Raw genomic sequence first — 17,339 nt, forward strand, 5'->3', positions numbered from 1 at the left:
TCTGTTTCAATGCACCCCGCTTTAGATGTGGGTCTGACTCATTCTGGTGGCAGGCATTTGGGTATGGAGTCAGCCCCTGTGGTCAGCCCCTCTGGTCGCACAACTAAATTGGCCCCCAACCTCTCAGACTGCTCTTCCCAACCTCAGTGTCTTGTGTTGTTGTATCATGATCTCTTTGCCACCTGGCCCTTCTTGTGGAAAATCCCACCAGCTGTGATCTAACTTTCCACCTAGTCTCCTTCCCACAGCTTTATCTGAGCACGGTAAGAGACCCCACACTTCAGAACATGCATTTCATGATCACCATCAGATACCTCAGTTCCTAATTCCAATTTCTTTAGGCCTCTCTTCTTGGGTATTTTTTCCACTGCATGCAGGGTGGGGATGTTTCTAGCTCACACAGTTCAAGGTGATCTCCAAAGCCCCAGCTCTGCCAATCCCAGCTTATGCACCATGAACACAAATGACAAAAGCATCACAAGGCAGCAAAATGTCACCATGGCCTGCCTGGCTGGGGAGCGGTAGACAGCCTGTCGCTAAATGAGACTGTTGTTTTTGACACTTAGGAGAGAAACATTGGCATTACCATACTGGCTCACACTAGGACTCCCTCCAGTCCAGTATCTCTGTCTTCAAGAGCAGATGCTTCAGAGGAAAGAACAAGAATCCCTGCCCTAGGAAGGGATGGGATAACTTGCCCCAGGCAATGTAAATTAGTATTAGCATTGTAAGTTTGTTAGCACCTATAACCAGAGGTCCAGAGGTCAAAACCAGACTCTGCTAACTGCCACCTCCTTTCGGAGGGAGGGTCTTTGGCATGGGTTATGCAGGAGGCCAGACTAGATTATAATGGTCCCCTCTGGCTTTAACAGCTATGAATTGCCAATAAGTCCAGCCCTGTCTTACCGCGGCCGTGCGGTCCGCCTCATTTCGACTGCTGAGAATGAAACAGGCCTCTCCGTTATCCATCCTGAAAACACAAAGGGTTCTGTGAATCACGCACAGCCAGGGAGCTTGTTCATCTGACATGCAGTCAGCTAGAGAGTCTCCTGGCCTGGTTTCTGGGTGGTCAGAAAAGATGGCACTCGTGGGCACTGCTAACGTTTGCTGGGAATCAGCCCTCCTTCCCATCCCTGTCACATTACAAGAAGGAGCAGAGGTAACCTGCAAGAAGGCCATTTCATGCTGCTGTTAGTAAATATGTAGCAAATTAAATACAACAGACTGGGAACAGCAGGGGTGTTATAAAGGGCCTGATCCCAGTTGTACCAGTCAAACCATGTGCATACTGTTCCCTTGGGGACAGTGACTTGATCATGTCTGTGAGCGTCCTGTGGTTACGGGCTGGTTACGGGCAGGGGGACGCCTCCAGGGGATGCTGGGGTTGGTGTGTGTGTCTGTCACTAGCCAGCACAGAGACAACACGGTTGGTGGCTTGCATAGGTAGAGGCTTTTGGTTTCAGGGAGCTGAGCTACAGCGGGCAGAAATGAGGCTGTTTCACGTGAAGGGCAGGTAGCGGCGAGGTGCCTCACAACCCTGAGTACCTCTGGGGAGCATCATGCCACCCCCCACGGAGGGAGCCAAGAGGACTGCGAGCAGATGGCTAGCTCTCTGCACAGGCGGGTGTGAATGCCACAGAAAGCCATCCAGTATTTCTCCACGGTTTTATTTCAGCAGTGGGAGGACCTGGCAAGGCTCAGGTAATTAAACAAGGGAGCTTCTGGCTCTGGCAGGCGGCAGACATGAAACACTTGGTGAGCAGTGGAAAGCGGCTCTAATTGCCATCGTCATATCTCTGCATCTGTCTTGTCTAGTTCGACTGCAAAGCTAACTCAGGTGATCAGCACACGGGTCAGAGCAGCCACGCTGCAGAGCCAGACTCGAGTGTGCCCACTGACTGCATCCACACTGCCACTGCGCTCCCTCGTGTGAGGGACTAGGACTTTTGGGGCATATCCCAAAGCTCTTAGCTCTGCAGGAAGCTCAGCCGCTCTATGATTCTTTCCCGGTGAATTGTGGGAGAACTTGTCTGGCACACGGGTTGGGGGGAATGTGAGAAGGCACTAGAGGACTATCAGTGCTCAAATGGTTAGCCTGCATTTGCATTGCAAAGAGGGCAGGCTACCATGGGGTTAGCCTATACCCCACAACAGGCCAGCTAGCCTGAATGCAAAGCACCAGCATACTCAGGGGAGAGAGTTTTGTATGAAGACAGGAGACAGATAAGGGGCTATAACCAAGTAAAAGCTGGAGTTAACTCTGCAGTGAACACATGCCCTAGGTTTGTATAGTGCCTAGCACAAATAGTGCCGGTTCTCGGCCAGCCCCAGACACTGTCGTAATAAACACGATTAATAATAAACGTGCACCAGGCAGGGCAGCAGGGATGGGTCATTGCTTCTTAACATTCTGCATTGGAAAGCAACTCTGCACCAGGATCCTACCCGGACTTGTCGGACACAGGTGGTTCCTTGAGTCACCAGAGATGAGAGAGTCCATTGTATGGGGAGAGCCACACAGAGCAGCACTGGGCAAAGGGAAAGGCCTGCCAAATGTATATACAAATCTGCACAATTATACATGCTAGAACTTGCCTGCTTGAACTGCGCTAGGAGCCTCTGGAAATGCATTTCCCAGGGCTTGGCTGAACTGAGGATTTTTGCACCGGAGTAACTTTATCAAAGTGCTGCACCAGAGCAAACCCCCAACAGACGTGTCGCGCAGGTGTAAAAAGTGACTTGCACCCGTGTGGCGTACTCTGGTTTCAGGTGTCTACACTAGCGGCTTGCCCCGGTGCAGCTCCTCTGGGGCAAAACCCCTTAGTGAGGACAAGTCTCCAGTCTCCCTTTGTGGCTCTGTGTGGACTGGGGGTGCGGGCGAGGAATGAACCTCACACTTAAAAGACACACAGGTGCCCCTCCACACACATTTTATCCTGGAAGAGTCCTGGCTGTGATAGTTTCTTGTAAGTGCTCTTGCTCCAGAAATGAGCAATCCACGTGAAATGCACAATATTAAATAGCAAGAAGCTTTACCACATTACTGCACCAAGTTCCCCTGCCCCATGCAGCCCTTACGTGTGTGGGGGCCACGTCTCGCTCCAGCTAGCAAATGTTTCCTAATAGTTGGACCAGGGGGCTTGGACTTGCACCTCCTCAGCTCCACTTCTGCCCTTACTGCTAACTCAAGTGTGCCCTGGGGCAGGTCACCCAAAAAATAAACACAGAATTAATCTACCTCTCAGGGGCACTGCGAGTCACAATTCATATTTGCAAAGTGCTTTGAGATCCTCAGATCTAGAAGGGCAACTATTATTACCAGTTACTTTACTGGATACAGTTAGAGTTACACAGTTAGTAAAAGCAGGTTCTTTGGGGGGTTTTATTCTCTTATTTCTCCAGCTCTTGGGGAGAAGGAGGCATTGGACATCCAGGCTCTTGCATTTCGCAGGAGATGATAAATCTGGGTTTTTGTGGCTCCTGCTGTCAATTTCTAGGACTGGCTGCTGAATCCAGAAATAAGAACAAATTTCAATCCATTATTCTAGGCTCCTTAACAACCAGCTAAGTGCAGAGTTTCTTAAGAGAGTTCTACTGGGGTAGGATTGAATTCAAAAGGAACTAGTAATTGGCAGCCTTTAAAGAATTGTAAAGCCCCAATATTACATTTCCAGTCCACCTCTCAAGGCTTGTTATCCACAAAATGAAGGACACCTAGCTAGAGTTCAATTATCTGAAGTCTATTTTTCAGACTTTTGCAGTGATGGCAGAGAAAACTGACATCTGTGGTGCATGAATCTTTCATGACTGTTTAAACTGGGGTCAGACTAACATGCCAGCCTATGAGAGAATGGTGACAGTGATGTTTAAATGTGGGCTTTACTGTTTGCATTAGTTACTGTTATATCTTGAGCTGTCAGTCCTGAAATGGATGGCCTTAATAAGGGCTTGTCTACACTTGAAATGCTTCCGAGGCACAGCTGTGCCATAGTAATGCTTCAGTGTAGACATACCTACACCGACGGGGTCAGGGTGGAGGGGTTGTCCTGTCACCATAGCTAATCCACCTCCCGGGAGATGGTAGCTAGGAAGAATTCTTCTGGCAACCTAGCACTGTATCCACTGCGGGTTAGGTCAGCTTAACTACGCCGCTCAGTGGTGTAGCTATTTCACACCCCTGAGTGATGTAGTTAAACCAACTTAATTTTCTAGTGTAAACCAGGCCTTAGTAAGCTGCTTTTCTTCATGGCAGCTTTTCACCTTTGTGTCTGGCTGATGTGAATTGTCCAAATTTTTAGGCAATAGCATACCAAATAGCATGCATTTTAACAACGATGGATTGTAGCCACTGCTTGGAGCTTTGCACTGTAATGTCCAGCATTCCTCTTTTAAAAAACTATATAGCTTAGATTGGCTATTGGGGCCACCCACCAGTGAGAGAAGTTTCCCTGCTGGAGTGTTTTGACTCTCTCATGCTCATCAAGGAAGCTGTATAACAGTGTAATCAATGCTACATTACAAACATGCACAGTTCTTGCTCTGAATTACAGAGAACACATACGCTGGTAGCCATAATAGGAGTCTTGGAGAGCTATTCCCCTCCAGTACCTCTGTGGGTCTTGCTAGGATTGGCTCTATACTCACTTTGCTCTCATGAGATCCTGATCTTTCAATGCAGACCCCTGAAGATATATCACTCGCTGAGACCACAGAGGAATCTGAAGGACCCGCCGAACTTGTATATCCATCTCTGTTGGACAAAGTATCACTACGTAGTAATCCTGAAAGAGAAAAGCTAGTGTTTGCTTGTCAGCCTGACAGTAAGATAAGTAAGCTTGGTAAGATCATTTCACTCACCAATTGAGCATGCAATTCTATACAGGTTTCAGCATTACACTATGAATGGTGTGATATCACTTTGCACCAGCGCTGGGATGTCACAAGCATTTGGAAGCACACACAGAGTTTTCCCCAGTCACGTTTGCACAATAGCTCTAATGTAAGCACATCTGACAATTGAATTATTAAAAGACTGAACATTTGGCTCAGAAAAGTGGGGCTCTGTGTATTTAGAGAAATTAACAAGACTTAAAAAATGAAATCTATATTGAGCCAAGACTAACAATGACGACAGCGAAATCTTGATTGGTTCTTGAATTAAATGCAAATACAGGGTGCATGTGAGCTATTCTCAATAGTAGTGGGGTGAAAGTTACACCCATTCACTGAAAAACAGTGCTGATTAGACCTAATTATTCCATTAGGAGCTGGATAAATCATCTGGGGTTCAACAAGCACACATTTTATTTATATAGTATAAGGCATTCAATTCGGTAAACGCCTTCTAACATAAAAAACCAACACATTTATATAGACATATGCAATGTGCTTGGATATTACAGCAACAAGCACTGCAGAAAAACCCGAACTAGCCCCTGTAGAGTGTGTCCACTGTTGTGGCATAGAGGCAGGTATGTACTGCAGGCTGTTGAATCTACCAGGACCACTCCAACATATATTTCTTCTGTGATTATTATAACATTCATAAACCAGTCGGAGAACACTTCAATCTCTCTGGTCACGCAATCACAGACATGAAGGTCGCTATCTTAAAACAAAGAAACTTCAAATCCAGACTCCAGCGAGAAACTGCTGAATTGGAATTCATTTGCAAATTGGATACTATTAATTTAGGCTTAAATAGAGACTGGGAGTGGCTAAGTCACTATGCAAGGTAGCCTATTTCCTCTTGTTTTTTCCTACCCCCCCCCCCAGATGTTCTGGTTTAACTTGGTTTTAAACTTGGAGAGTGGTCAGTTTGGATGAGCTATTACCAGCAGGAGAGTGAGTCTGTGTGTGTATGGGGGTGGGTTTTTGGAGGGGGGTGAGGGAGTGAGAGAACCTGGATTTGTGCAGGAAATGGCCTAACTTCATTATCATGCACATTGTGTAAAGAGTTGTCACTTTGGATGGGCTATCACCAACAGGAGAGTGAATTTGTGTGGGGGGGTGGAGGGTGAGAAAACCTGGATTTGTGCTGGAAATGGCCTAACCTGATGCTCACTTTAGATAAGCTATTACCAGCAGGACAGTGGGGTGGGAGGAGGTATTGTTTCATATTCTCTGTGTATATATAAAGTCTGCTGCAGTTTCCACGGTATGCATCTGATGAAGTGAGCTGTAGCTCACGAAAGCTCATGCTCAAATAAATTGGTTAGTCTCTAAGGTGCCACAAGGACTCCTTTTCTTTTTGCGAATACAGACTAACACGGCTGTTACTCTGAAACCTGTTCTTCTGTGATGTTTCCATATACTGATTCAGGCATTCTATATAGTGAATTGAAAGCAATTACCAGACCATACTGAGGACTAATCTGGTTGAACTGATGTTTTTTTACCTCATATGTGTTCCTGTCACATATCCTTTGCTTCCCTCTTCCATGCGCTAAGTGCCGGGTGGTGCTATCATTACCTTCAGCAAAGTCTAGCGGCACCGAGAGCTCAGTAAGGATACTTATTAAACTGCTAACAACGGTTGCCCTGAAATAAGACACCACTGCCTTTACCTGCAGCCGGGGATGGGCGTAGAACTCATTCAGAAAGTCCATCAGGAGGTCAATCTTGAGGGAACTGACACAAAGGACAACGTGTTTCTCCGTCTGTGCTCGGTGGCGGCTGTAATTCCCTCCTGATTTCTGACGTTCCATCCAGAGGTACACAAGCTCCTCAAACTGCAAACAAAGGCAGACAGCTCCTGAGGTGAGACAGACTGTGAGGTGGGCTGAATACATTCAAACATTCAGAACACTTTCACGGTTACAAACTGCACATCCATAGTTATTACGTCCCCTGGTTAGCCACATACACCTGTGCAAGGTTAAGAGAGCTCTGAATAAAGGACAGTTGAGTTTATACATGTACAATGTTGTGTGTAATATACAGGAATGTAATCTGTGTTTAATGCTAGGGTGACGGGCATCATGCAAATGCCTGTAAGAGAGAGAGAATGGAGAAGACACAGATAGGGTAGACAGACTGGACACACACGTGTTAACCTATACACCCTCTTGGAAATGGGTTGCTTCATTTCAAGAAACATTAAATGACAGACATCCTGAGATTTTCTGTAGCGTACATGCCCTGTACAGTGCTAGGCATGCCTGTATTGTCACACCTACGGATACTCAACACACATGGCAAAATGAACTCACATCACAGTATGTGAACGTACAGCACAGCATATACAGAGCATTTCCGATTATGCTGGTGAATCTCTCTTGTGCTGGGGCAATGGTTGAGATTTCTTTTTGCTTATGGCCCTTTGTGACAAAATTCGTCCCCACAGCTCTCTCGCATGCCATCTTAGCCATTTCTGGGAGGTACCTGCAAACGGTGACAATGTGTTTTCTAGCTATCCTGCTAGCGTGAGCACACGCACACGCACTTCTGACTGTGCCATTTAAGGACAGATGGGAAGGAAATTCATGTTGGCTATTCAATCCCAGAAGAAAACCTTTCCTGAGAGCATTTCCCTATTCCCCTCATCTGACACTAAGCAGTGACAGACAGTGAAAACTGCAGACAACAGGCTGTCATTGTCACATTATGCGGTTGGCTGGTGGAGAAGGAGCACTGGCTGGTTTGCTCCCAGACGTGATGCATCAAACGCCACAGCTCAGCCGTTGGTTGACAGTGCCTCAGAGCAGAAACTAAGTTCCCTCCATGCCCTGGGTTGAGAATTCCTCTGTCTCCTCTGGAAATCTCAAATCATGTTCCTGGTCAACTGGTTAGTCAGGTGGAAATCACCCTGCTGCTGGTCCTTCTCACGAGCCATGACATGCCAGCAACACCGGCATTTCTAATGTAGGCTGAGCGCATCTTTTTCTTCATGGCTGTGTCACTTACCTGGAGGGGCAGCACGACGAGGGCAACACAAATCATTATCACCACCAGGAGCTGCGAGGGCCAGATCTTTGGGGTCACATCTCCATAGCCCACGGTGGAGAAGGTGACGATACAGAAGTAGAAGGACTTGAAGAGGGAGAGGTTGTCACCTGCTCTTTCTAAATGCTGGATGCCACAGGTTCTGGAAGGAGGGGGAAAAGGGAGCATGTGTCAATTAGGCTTTCACACGGCACTCCATGAACATCAGGTTCCTGATCCTGCAAAGTGTAATGCCCTCCACTCCTACTGGCGCCGTGGGGGAAGAGGGCCCTCTGGTGCTTGCAGGAGAATGCCCTAGAAGAAGCCTTGAACCTACCAGACTCATGGGCAGAATTAATCCCTGGTGTATCACCAGTATGGTCAGTGGGATAAATCTGGCCAGCTTGACAGCACTTCTAGTTTAGAGGTTCGATTTGGCTCAGATAACCCGCCCCCTCAATTAACATGCTCACCAGAACGTTACCCCAAACCCTTGACATCAGGTACCACACTCCAGTAGTGCAATGCCACTTATGTAGGCAGCTTGGAGTCCGAGGCCCTCTGTTTCCGACAGAGTGTTGCAGAAAGGTAAACAGGAAGCTCATTCCATCCTTGATATGACTCAGATGACATTAAGGGCTCTCAATCTCATGACAAACCCTCTGGAACCAAGTAGCTTATCTCCTCAGTAGTCAGTCAGCATCACTTGAGCGGCATGCAGGTTAAAAGTCATCTTGGTGAACAGAAATAATGTAGAAGTGGCCTTGGAATTGAATTCCAGTGCTATCCAACAGGCCAGGAAATACATATAGAGTCACAGAGGGCATGAGCTGCTAAAGGCAAAGTGTACTATGGCTTCTTTTTACGTAAAAAGACCCGTCAGGATGTTTAGACCTATCATACTCATCAGCTTTACTTTGTATCTACTCACAGCTTAACTGGTATGTTACATTCCCAGTCCAGATCAGTGGAGATGTAAGAAAATGCCAAAAGTCTAATTAGACACTAACTACCTAACAATGGGAAGAGGTCCATGTAGTTTTAAGTGCACGGTGTAAAGGGTTCTGTTAATTAGCAGATGCCTCCATGGCCCATTAGACAAATGGCAAATCGAGCAACCATGGTAACCTCCTCCAGATGAATAGCATATTTAGGAAATGCAATGGCCTTAATGTACAAGCCATCACAGCTGAATTAGTGTCCAACAAATATCTCCCCTTCGAAAATCACCAGTATCTCCCTGGACATGACAGCACTTATTGCCCTGCTCTGAGCCATGTACACTTACATAAGCCAGCCAGGATCCTGGCATGCTCCAATTAACAAGTTTCGGTTAAAATCGTGTAATTAGAGACAATCATTGGCTCCTAAAACAGGAATTGATCTGCCTGAGGCTAAATGATCAGGAAGACAAAGCAAAGTAAGGAGACTCTCTGAGTCAGTGGAGCGCATCTGATTCTTTTATCAGCCGACAGCACTTCTGAAGATCAGGCTTTAAAAAAGTTAAAAAAACAACAACAACCCAAAATGCTACAAAAAGGTGTTCTGAACATTGAGGGTCACTTCCAGCTGGTGTAAACTGGCATAGCTCCATCAAAGTCAAATGCTGATTTACACCAGATCTGGGCCTTAATCCCATAAAACTAAATACTGACCCCATTGATACCAATGATAAAAGCTCCCCTAGAGCTCAATGGACCCAGGATTTGGCCCTGTATAATTTGTGATGGATGGAGATAAAAAGGCTTGGGAGCTCAGTTTGGTTTGGGTAAACAGCCCTAAACTATGATGCTTTGATCAATATATAGTCCTCTCCAGAACTCTACAGAATCCAACTGGAATCAGACTGGAAAATTCCTGCTGCAGCCATGGGTAGAATCTCCTGCAAGTTTCCAAATCACAGTATGGGGTTTTGGTGCACTCCTCCAAGGAAAGCCAATGGGAGCCAGGCAGTTAATCAATCCCAGCACCCACTCAGGGGCATGAGAATTCACCCCTACCCCAAACACTCTATTCTCCGTTGTTCAGGTCAACAGGAAATAGCACCGACAAAGTGCACATGGTAACTTATCAAGTCGGTTTAGTTGACTTTTCCATTAGACCTTTGAGAGCAAGACAGCTTCTGCTATGGAAGCCCCTTCAGCCGTGCTCCCCCTCCCGGTGTCTCTTTGCCCCCAAGAGCACCACGTAGGAGGGACTGTAACCAAGAGGGGGTGAAAACTCCATTGAAACACCATTGCATCCGATGAAGTGAACTGTAGCTCACGAAAGCTCATGCTCAAATAAATTGGTTAGTCTCTAAGGTGCCACAAGTACTCCTTTTCTTTTTGCGAATACAGACTAACACGGCTGTTACTCTGAAACCATTGAATCAATGCCGCTTTTAGTAAAGAAGCTTCTGTCTCTCCCCCTGCCCCCCACCTCCAACAACAGAAGCGACAGCCAGTTAGCAAATACATGATAGGTTATCTGGACACTGACATCTTTGCCCTCCAGAGGTGAACAATATTTCCTCCCACTGCTTAAAAAGGAAACAAATATTTTTGCATGACGATGAAGAGAAGGGAAAGGAGTCAGAAAAAAAAAATCAATAGATCAACACTTCTGCCTTTGTGTCTGACTGCTTGCAGCGCGGCCACATGATGATTCTAACCACCTAGAAGAGCACTTGGCCTCAGATCATATCCACAGGGAACAGCAGTGTAATTGGTCTATCGTGTATCTTGCCACATGTCATCATCCGAGGGGCCATACTTCAAAGAGTGATTGAAAAACACTCTCTGCTGGGCTGACTTGGTTGTGTTACAACAAAAACAAAGAAAAAAACACCCACAACACATCATGCATCCAACAGAGGGTTTTTATTTTCTTAAGTCACATTCCTATGACATGACTGAGTCTGTTTGTCTCATTGCACGTTGGGCTGGAGCTTCATGTCAAATGGGTAGGAAACTCACAGCCTGCTAAGCAGCCTCCCTACACAACTTTCTGCTCCAGAAAGCTGGGCAACCTGCAGCCAGAAGAGGCTCTAACATGATTTTTCCTGCCACAGCAACAGGATAAAAGTAAGTGACACTCACAGAATAAAGTTCGGCCTATCACATTTCAGACCACCACAGTCTACCACCCTCTGTTAGGGCCCGAGTCACGCACATGACTCCTCACTGCGTAAAATGCTAAGCCCATACGTAAGCCTTTGCAGGATCAAGGCCTTAGCCTTTCCCTCCATCTATTTAATCACTGTCTTATGTCACATTATTTATTTCATGAATGAATGTGGCACGCAGCCAGGTCAAGGGTTTAGAAAAACCAAACAAAACTCCTTACCCTGTGAAAACAAGACACAGCAGGGTGCAAATCAGAATCAGCACCTGATTGAACATGGCGGATTGCGTTCTCTGTATCGCTCGGTGCAGGTCATTCTGAAAAACAGGAGAAGTCACACTTGTTGGACGACTAGGATAAATACTTGGGTGCAAACCTGCCCCTCCGTTACACCTTTGCAACCTTGCTGACTTCCAAAGGGTTGTGAAGGAAGCAAGTCAGGCCAGAATCTGTCCCTTTTAAAAAAGTATCACATGCATTTCTGTAAGGAATAAGTACTGGCCTATTCTGTCCCCAAATCTGAGACACTGCAGAGTGCAGCTCTGAAAATGGCATTGTGAGGCATCACTTCTGAATGCAGCCAAGTTGGGGGGGTGGGGGGGGGAGGGCCAAGTTACGGGTAAGGGCATTAGTGCAAGGGATGGTGCGGAAGAGACCAATGATGAAGAGGATCTAGTGACAGAGACTGGAGCGATCCTGTGCATGGAAGGTGAGGAGGAGGCAGTTAAGGCCTGGAGGTAGCAAGCCTGGGTAATGAGGAGGATGTAGAGATGACAGATGGAGGGAAATGGGAAGATAAATGGGAAAAGCCGTTTCTGTCCTGTTGTAACATTGCAAGCTCTTCGGGGCAGGGACTGTCTACGGGTCTGTGTTTGTACAATGCCTGGCACAGTGGGGCTGAATTCTTGGTTGGCCCTTATGCACAGCCATAATAAACATGAAATAAACAAAAATATAACTAACTAATAATAATAAATAATGCACAGAGAATTGTGCCACATGGCTAAGAGCCAGTTTCAAAGTACCCATTAACATGCAATTTAGAAGCATTCTGTGAACACAGTCTTAAGAATTCATCTGTAGTCCCCATGGGCAGAGCTTTCAGAAGGACTCAGATCTCCCGTAGAACTCAAATCCCATTTAGGAACCTCAGTAAGTGGCCAGATTTTCAGAAAAGTTTCTAAATCTGGTACAAAGGGTCACAATGGGAGCTATCGGGTGCCAGGGTCTTTTAAGCATTTGGCCCCAGTTGTGGGTTCTGTGCACTTGAAAATCTGGCCCTAAGTGTAAATTTGAGTCACCCTCTTGGCAGCATAATCCACAGGACAATAGGTCCTAGAGCACATCAGAGCCCGCTACCTCTTGATTTAAGATGGCAAGTGGAGAGCATCAAGATACTCTCCAAAGATGGGGCATGGTTAAGGACGTCTGAAATTTACAGTTTCTCTCTCAATATTAGTGTAAAACAAGCATCCAGAAAGCAACAGTAAGGAGACTGCCAGGCTACTCTTCTGGTTACACTGGAAGGGAGCGGGTGATCTTTGGCTACTCACTATCATGTTTTCCAGGGCGTACTTGGCCAGCCAGCAGTTCAGAAAAACTGGAATAAACAAATTCCGTAAAGGGGACCAGAATATCTAGAAAACAATAGTTATTTGCGGGTTTACTTGAAAAACACTCACAAAAATCAATGCTCCTTTATTAAATAAGTCATTAACAGTCAATTAGCAGCCCTACTCCTAAGAATCTAAATTCCAAAGTTTTGGCAGAGGAATAGATGAGGATAATTGGCCTGTTACAAAGGTAGGGTCAGAGCCTCAACTGGCCAGAAGCTGGGAATGGGTGACAGGGGATGATCACTTGATGATTACCTGTTGTGTTCATTTTCTCCGAAGCACCTGGCATTGGCCCCTGGCGGAAGACAGGACACTGGGCTAGATGGAACATTGGTCTGACCCAGTATGGCCGTTCCTCTGTTGCTGCAAGTTGGCATAACACTACTGATTTCAATGGAACTACATTGATTCACATCAGTTCAAGTTCCAGACCTCAGAATAGAGCTTTCGTGATCTGCCCCAAGTCGCTGTAGCCGTGACTATACTAGCCAACTGCATGGGCTATAATTGAGCAGTATTGCAAACTTGGGGAGATGAAAACACCTGAGACTGGCTGTGCTACATCTTCCAAAGTTGCTGACAGTGGTGAAGCTGAATTATGGCTACCAAGTTTGGCCATGATCCTGCAGTGAGCTCCCTACTGGGGCAGGGGTCTTGATTACATCTGCCAGTATCTGAGTAGGTCACAAACAATGCGGTCTCAGGGCTGATGGCAGGCAGACCATCTTCCATACAATCCTAGAGAGTTATGCAACATGTTCACAACCAACCATGGAACCAGGAGAAATGCAGCCAGTCCTGGGTTCTGACATGGAAATGAAACCAGCTGAATTTCATGAAAAGCATTTTGAACCCATCAAGAAACTGGAAAATGTAAACAAAAATGAACATTCTCCACAGAAAGTCATCTGTTACTGAAAAAAAGATTTGGAGGAGAGGACTTGACCTGCTCTTAACATTTCCTGTCATTGGACAGATGCCCATTAATCATGGTTTCATAATGAAAACTTTGTAGCATAGCATTTATTGAAATGTGATTGGTTTAAAAATGTCAAGAGCAAACACTTACTGTGATTATAAAGGGCACCGTGTTGATCATTTCAAGGATGAATGAAATACGAAAAATCTGCTCCCAGATGTTTCCCTGCAGAATGAAAAAAAATTAATCGTTTAATTAAATAATCCCAGAAGAATACTGAAAAGGACAATTTAAAAGGTTCCGATTTGGGTCATTTCCAGTTGTTATGATGTTGTAGCAGCCAGGAGAATGCTGGGTATTTCATGTTAGGCAGAAGCAGCCCTGGTCCTTTTCCCAAAGAACTTATGATCTACATTTTAGATAAGACATGAGGAGCAAGCAGGAAGGTGATGAGATGTGGGAGGTCAGTGGATTATTTCTGAGTGAAGTTTAGTTTATGACACAGTCAGCAAAGACCATTAGGCTATCACCTCCTTGAAGCAGGACCGTGTCATATTCTGCCAGAACACTGTCGGCTCTCACATCGCAACCACGGAATGGATGCTAGAAAGAAGAGCAGGAGAACAGAGGGCCAGTGCACTGGCCTTTGACCTTGAATGGAGCAAGTTCTAACCCCATTTAGAGGCCTCTGGATTTCCAGGGAACCATTCTGCTTTCAGGAGCAATTTTCCCAGCTCTCTGTCTTTTTCAAGGTAACTACAGCTTTTTAAAAGCCTCCCTAGGGTTGTCCTCCCTCTGTTGCCCTCTGGGGTGGGTGGAGCAATCAAAAAGAATGGGAGACATCTGTTTACAACAGAGCCCTGTTCTGATGAACCATTGTATCCTGCTCACTACCAAGCATTGAATTCTAACTTGGGAGGCCCCTGATTGTGGACAGACAAGCTTTCCCGGGACTCCTCGGTATTCTGTTTTAGAGACACTCCAGATTCTCTTTGAGAAGATGTAAAATGAGAGCACTTCGAGGGTTTTTCCTGGCTGGCCATAGGCAATTTTATACGGATATCTCTTTAGATTCCCCCTATTCCAAAATATTCTGTGCTCTGTGCGTCTTTCCTTCATCCAGGTGGGTGCATCGGCAAGAGTCAATGAAGGGCTTAGGTAGAACATGAAATCAAATGTGAGCAAGGGAAAACTCCCTTTCTGCCCAGCTACTGGAATATATTTACTTGAACTTGTGATGCCTCAGAGAAAGATATACAAGAAAAGACAAATAGCCTCTATATTGTCTGAACAATTCCCACAACAGAGACGAGAAGAGAATTTCTAGGCCTGATTCCCTCTTGCCTCATTTACATTAGCGCAAAGTGGTTGCAAAATGCCACCAAAAATCAATGTCTTGCACCCGCTTTGTACTAGTGGAAGTGATGCACAAAGGGTCAGCAATGGAGAATCAGGCCGCTCCTGTCTCCCTCTCCCTGCAGCCAGTTTGCAGAGCCTTCCCACCAGACACAAGACTGTAGAACCATCTGATTAAAGCGACAGGATTTTAGGGATCAGCTCATCTGCCTACAAGCCTGAGGATGAGAGAGGGCATCCAATGTGCTGCAAACCTTATTGAAAACCCAGATGGGGTTCCCTCTAAAGGACACATGGCTGAAAAGGCCAGCGCTGATATACCCATCTACACCCAGCATGACGAAGCTGCCCAGAAAAATATCACAGGCTAGAAAGATCAAAAGAAAAATGCTCCAGAGGACTCTGAGATGACTGTTATTGAGGCCTTCTTTCTCTGAGGGTAGGAGGAGCCAGAGTGACAGTCCTGTAGGTAGAAGTCTTCTTCTCCTCCTCCACAGAAGAGATGAAGCAAGGAACGGCCCCCACCATGCTGCCCCCAACCCTCAGCTGGTAGGAGAACCGCGATGGCTAAGAGGGTATTTCTATCTCCGTGGCTTCTAAGCTGAGGCTGCCACAAAAGGTGGCGGTTATGAGACGGTGCGAAACCAAATGACTCCGCCATTGCACACACCTGACCGGTAGCACCCGAGGTGACTGGGGGAGAAAGGAAGAATGAAGGTCAATCAACAAAACGAAAAGAAAATCCATGTTGTTTGAAACGTGCCCCATTTATGCTAGTTTGGAGATGCCTTTGCGGGAAATCTCAGTAAATGATGCAGAGCATAATCCGTCTGCCTGGGCTGTAATGAGAATAGTGGTGAACAGCTATGCCGATGTGCAGAAAACTGGTCCAAGGGGGTTTCAGGCACCTGGCAAAAGGGAGATAAAATAGCTGTTATGAATCTAATAGCTCTGTGGCAAAAGCGGAATTTACAGGCATTGGCGTGCTCAGCCTCACTTCTGAAGGCAAGGAAGATTTAACATCGCAGCTGAGCTCCTGTCACAGGCCAGCTGGTCCTTTATGGGGAGCTAGGCTCAGTCTCGCCTTTGAGGGCTAAGCTACCCACCCGCAGCTGACCCTGACTGGCTGGGATCAGGTGGCTATTTGGTTATCAGACCCAGCTGGGAAGGAGCCAGGTGATTTCCATACAGGTCTGAGAGAGCTCAGCTGGCGAGACAGCTGCAGGAGGGAGGTTGCCTCCAGGATCTAGCCCTGAAGGGAGAGGGTGTCAGGAGAGAAGGAGGCTCCTGAAGAAGGCCAAGCCCCAGGAAGCTGGCACGGAGGAAGACTGGGAATAAGGATCCAGACTGGGGGGAAGGACTTTGAGGGCGGGGGGAGCCCTGAGGTCAGTGGCTCGGGTAGGGGCTGGGTCCAAAGGGACAGAGCTCTGTGAGACAGCAGAGTGAAAGGTCACCCAGGAGAGTGGAAGGCCCTTTCATTTCCTTTGTTAAGTCCCTTTCCAGGGCTGAGCAGGACAGCTGCCGGACAAAGCCTCCCGAAGGGAAGCTAGACCGGACACCAGGGCGTGCTGTGGGGGCTGACTCTGCCACAGTCCCTTTTACAAAGGTCCGTCCATTGGGAACCACTTCTTCCCAGATCTTCCACCCATTTCGGACCATGTCGATGGTTGTGGCTAGACTCCCCAGAAGCTGGTCATGGAAGACAGGGGATGATCACCCCATGAGTGCCCTGTTCTGTACACTCCCCCTGAAGCTCTGGGATGGGCCACTGTCAGAGACAGGATCCTGGACAAGATGGGCCATGGACTGTCCCCACATGGCAGCTCTTATGTTCTCATGTACTCCACCGAGCACTCACGCTGCTCAGTCCTACAAGGGGCAGCACACACTGGCCTGAAGAAAGCATGGGATTGAAGTCAGTGAGACTCCTTGTGAGCTTAAAGTCAGTCACTTGCTTCCAGGCTTTGCTGGTGAACTACTGACTTGGAGTATTCAGCACCAGACAGGATCAATCCCTGTGACAGGACTCAGCAAGAGAGCTGCTTGGAGGTGTCAGGGGCCAAATGCTGGTAAGCATCTTTTATTTGCTGTATGAAACAAATTGACTTTCCTTCTCTTGCAGGAATATTTCCCTTGTGTGCCTACCGAAGAGTGTTTGTTTCAATTCAGCGAGCTCAGTGATGGGTGAGAGCTGGGAGACTTTCATGCGCATTAGAGATGAGATTCAAGCTGCAGAATTCAGATCCAAGTTTTTAATATTCTGATATTCAGTGGGTGCTTGGATCTGAGATTTGTTAGACCTATTAAAAAAAAAAAAAAGACACAGGCCATTTGCAAAATTCAGTCCAGGTTTGAATTTCAAATGCCCACAGTAAAGCTGTGTAGGGAGCGATCTGAGAAGAGCAGCTGCTGCAGAGTGA

The 17,339-nt window shown here is 46.7% G+C and overlaps 1 protein-coding gene across 4 annotated transcripts in view; it reads right to left on the bottom strand.

Moving 5' to 3' along the window:
• The window catches only part of KCNT1 (potassium sodium-activated channel subfamily T member 1), a 194,008-nt gene that overhangs the window by 44,302 nt on the left and 132,367 nt on the right, over positions 1-17,339 (bottom strand). For all 4 annotated transcript variants that reach the window (XM_077835879.1, XM_077835882.1, XM_077835881.1 and 1 more), the window contains 7 exons: positions 13,714-13,788; positions 12,582-12,665; positions 11,251-11,345; positions 7,906-8,086; positions 6,567-6,731; positions 4,645-4,781; positions 907-970 (listed from right to left, as the gene is read on the bottom strand). In XM_077835879.1, the coding sequence (XP_077692005.1) occupies positions 907-970; positions 4,645-4,781; positions 6,567-6,731; positions 7,906-8,086; positions 11,251-11,345; positions 12,582-12,665; positions 13,714-13,788 (801 nt within the window). The remainder of the gene's footprint in view (positions 1-906; positions 971-4,644; positions 4,782-6,566; positions 6,732-7,905; positions 8,087-11,250; positions 11,346-12,581; positions 12,666-13,713; positions 13,789-17,339) is intronic.

This window comes from Eretmochelys imbricata, chromosome 16, assembly GCF_965152235.1.
Source record: "Eretmochelys imbricata isolate rEreImb1 chromosome 16, rEreImb1.hap1, whole genome shotgun sequence".
Taxonomy (NCBI): domain Eukaryota; kingdom Metazoa; phylum Chordata; order Testudines; family Cheloniidae; genus Eretmochelys; species Eretmochelys imbricata.